The sequence below is a fragment of the Montipora capricornis genome, chromosome 7, assembly GCF_036669925.1.
Source record: "Montipora capricornis isolate CH-2021 chromosome 7, ASM3666992v2, whole genome shotgun sequence".
NCBI lineage: Eukaryota > Metazoa > Cnidaria > Anthozoa > Scleractinia > Acroporidae > Montipora > Montipora capricornis.
Window position 1 is genome coordinate 11,898,491 of NC_090889.1, and position 2,500 is coordinate 11,900,990.

Below are 2,500 nucleotides of genomic sequence, written 5' to 3' on the forward strand. Positions count from 1 at the left end.
TACGACATTAGAACAAAAGTGCGTGTTAGGGTTGTCTGTCTGATTGTCTACGCCTTTTCCCATCGACCTAAAAATGAAATAGGACTAGCTTTTGGTTTTCACATTTTCTCTGACTCTAAAAACTAGTATTATTATTGAATGACAACTACTTCAGCAAGCATCTACCAAAATTCAGTGATTTTGTTTCTTCATGATCTCATGCTTGACCACTTTCTTCTTGAGGCATTTGCATTTGTGGCCCCACGAACTGCTCTTGCATCATCTTCAGCTGCTGCACCCACGTCCTCAACTCTTGAGTATTTTGCTCCATCGTACTTTGATTCGTCCACCAACGGGAGGTACTTCAACATATAGAGATAATAAGGGTTTCCTCAGTATCATGCAATTAGTTTTTACTTGTTTTTCTTTATTTTTTTTTGGCTTGAAATAAAGTGCAATCGACAAAACTGAAATTCATCCTAGAAACGTCTTTATGCCCATCACCCGCAACAAAGTGACCAAAAACTCCGACGATAAAACACTTTAAACTTCACGCGTTTCTCGTAAAGAGTTAAACACACAGATATTTGAAGAGGAAAATGATGACATAGATAGGATATTGAATCCAGTTGCCTATATAGGTTTCGAACTATCTAGAATGAATAGGTAAAAAAACGATATATAACACCACGTGCACTGGGAATAAATACATTTTGTAGAATTTTGAAAACGTGTCAGAGTGGGTAGCCCTAAATAAATGGTAGCATTCTAATTTGAATTTTACTTTACGTAGAACTCAACCCATTTTCAAGATCATTTTCCCCTCCTCTTTTCTTAGTTTCTTGTGGATGGCGGGTGTGCCCTTTGCTGGAATCATGCCTTCTATATTTGGTTATTTCTTACAAGGTACCATGCTAATTTTAAATAAACGGGCTAGCCCAACAGGGCTGGAATAAAATATCCCAAACATATGTGGTATTAGTATCTGTTTCCAAGAAAACAGAGCTCGCTCAAAGCAACGCCTTGCCAAAAATATCAGTCTTTATTCAGGGCGCGAAAAGAAAAAGAAAAAAAGAAAGCACCTTGAAAACGTCTTGTTACTGACCTCTCCTTCGATGAACGAGTGCAACCTCTTGGAAATATTTACGAAATCAGGGCGGAGTATGGGGAGCTCTTGCCAGCACATCTCCATCAAGTTATACCTAATGATAAAAAAGGAGGAGACGAGGAGCCTATATCTCCAGCAATTCTTCCTTCAACCCTTTCGCATGAAGGTTTATGCTTGGATATTTTTTCGCTGCAAAATGCATTGATTCTACTTTTAAGGTCTTGCGACATTTTTTGATTGATATAGTGCCATTGCTTTTGATCGGACATTTTGATGTTGACTTGGAAACGTATTGAAGATAAAGCTCGCCGGTAAAGTATAGCATTAAACACTAAACATGACAGAGAGAAGTGTCTCGTTATCCCAGACTTGACATAAGGGACGGTTAGTCCTTATACAAATAAAAAAGGTTCTTGAAAAAAAAATTATCTGTGACTTATTTCTTTGAGAAAATATATATGATCTTTGTTTTGAATAATAACTAAACCTTAAAGCAAAAAGTTGAAATTAAAAGACGCCCAAGTTCTGCTATTGCCAAAATCTTTCTACTTGTAATAAATGAGTTATTATTTATTTATTAACCAAAAATGCAAATTAAATTGTAAATAGAAATGGAGAAAATAATTTTTGAAAGAAAAAAAAAAACGTAACTAAATTTGCATTTTAGTGCGGAGACATTCGAGGACCTGTAGAAATGAAAGAACTGCTTTTGCTATGCTTTCTGTTATACGAGGCCCAAAATAATTTTAATAAAGAAATAAATTATCCAGAAATTTGAAAAAAAAAGCAAAGTGAAGCCAATCTGGTGTGGTTAACACATCACGCATGCGCACAACCAATTCGCCCGGACAATTAGCAGCCATGGACAGCTGGTATGGCATTGCTGGGCCTCATCAGCATGGAGTGGCTAACGTTAACATACCACGTGTTGGCTACAACGGGTTGGTGTTAGCGTGTGTCACCTTCTTTTTTTGTTCTTTTCACATAGAAATAAATAGAAGATCGAAAGAAATTTTCTAATAATACTAATTGCATATAACCGTAGGACGACTGCAAAATTTTTTGGCTATTACAAAAGAGAAATAATACGTGACTTAGAAAAACATTTGACAATAAAAAGTTGCGACAGAACATTTCTTAACAAAAAGTTAAACAAAAATTTTCTCACGTATGAAGTCCATTTGGATGATTGACAATTGACGGTTTGGCTTCCTTAGGTTTTAGATCTTGTTCTAAGTTCTTGCTTGCAAAAACTGGTTGCAAAGTGGGGCCAATCCATTAGTTGAAACTTGATCTTTGAATGGTAGACTAATTCTGACTCTGTCAACCTCGTCAGTATTCAGTAAGCATAGCGGAGAGAAATACTGACGAGAGCAACATAGTCGCAACCTCATTGAAAAGCTCTGGGAACGA

The 2,500-nt window shown here is 36.4% G+C and overlaps 1 protein-coding gene across 1 annotated transcript in view; it reads right to left on the reverse strand.

The window, feature by feature from the left end:
* Positions 1-2,500, reverse strand: part of LOC138058198 (tyrosine kinase receptor Cad96Ca-like) — a 12,719-nt gene that overhangs the window by 94 nt on the left and 10,125 nt on the right. Inside the window, exons 8-9 of the mRNA XM_068904104.1 lie at positions 1,085-1,181; positions 1-341 (exon numbers count right to left, since the gene is read on the reverse strand). The exon at positions 1-341 is cut by the window's left edge and continues 94 nt beyond it. Of these exons, the coding sequence (XP_068760205.1) occupies positions 189-341; positions 1,085-1,181 (250 nt within the window). The 3' untranslated portion in view covers positions 1-188. The remainder of the gene's footprint in view (positions 342-1,084; positions 1,182-2,500) is intronic.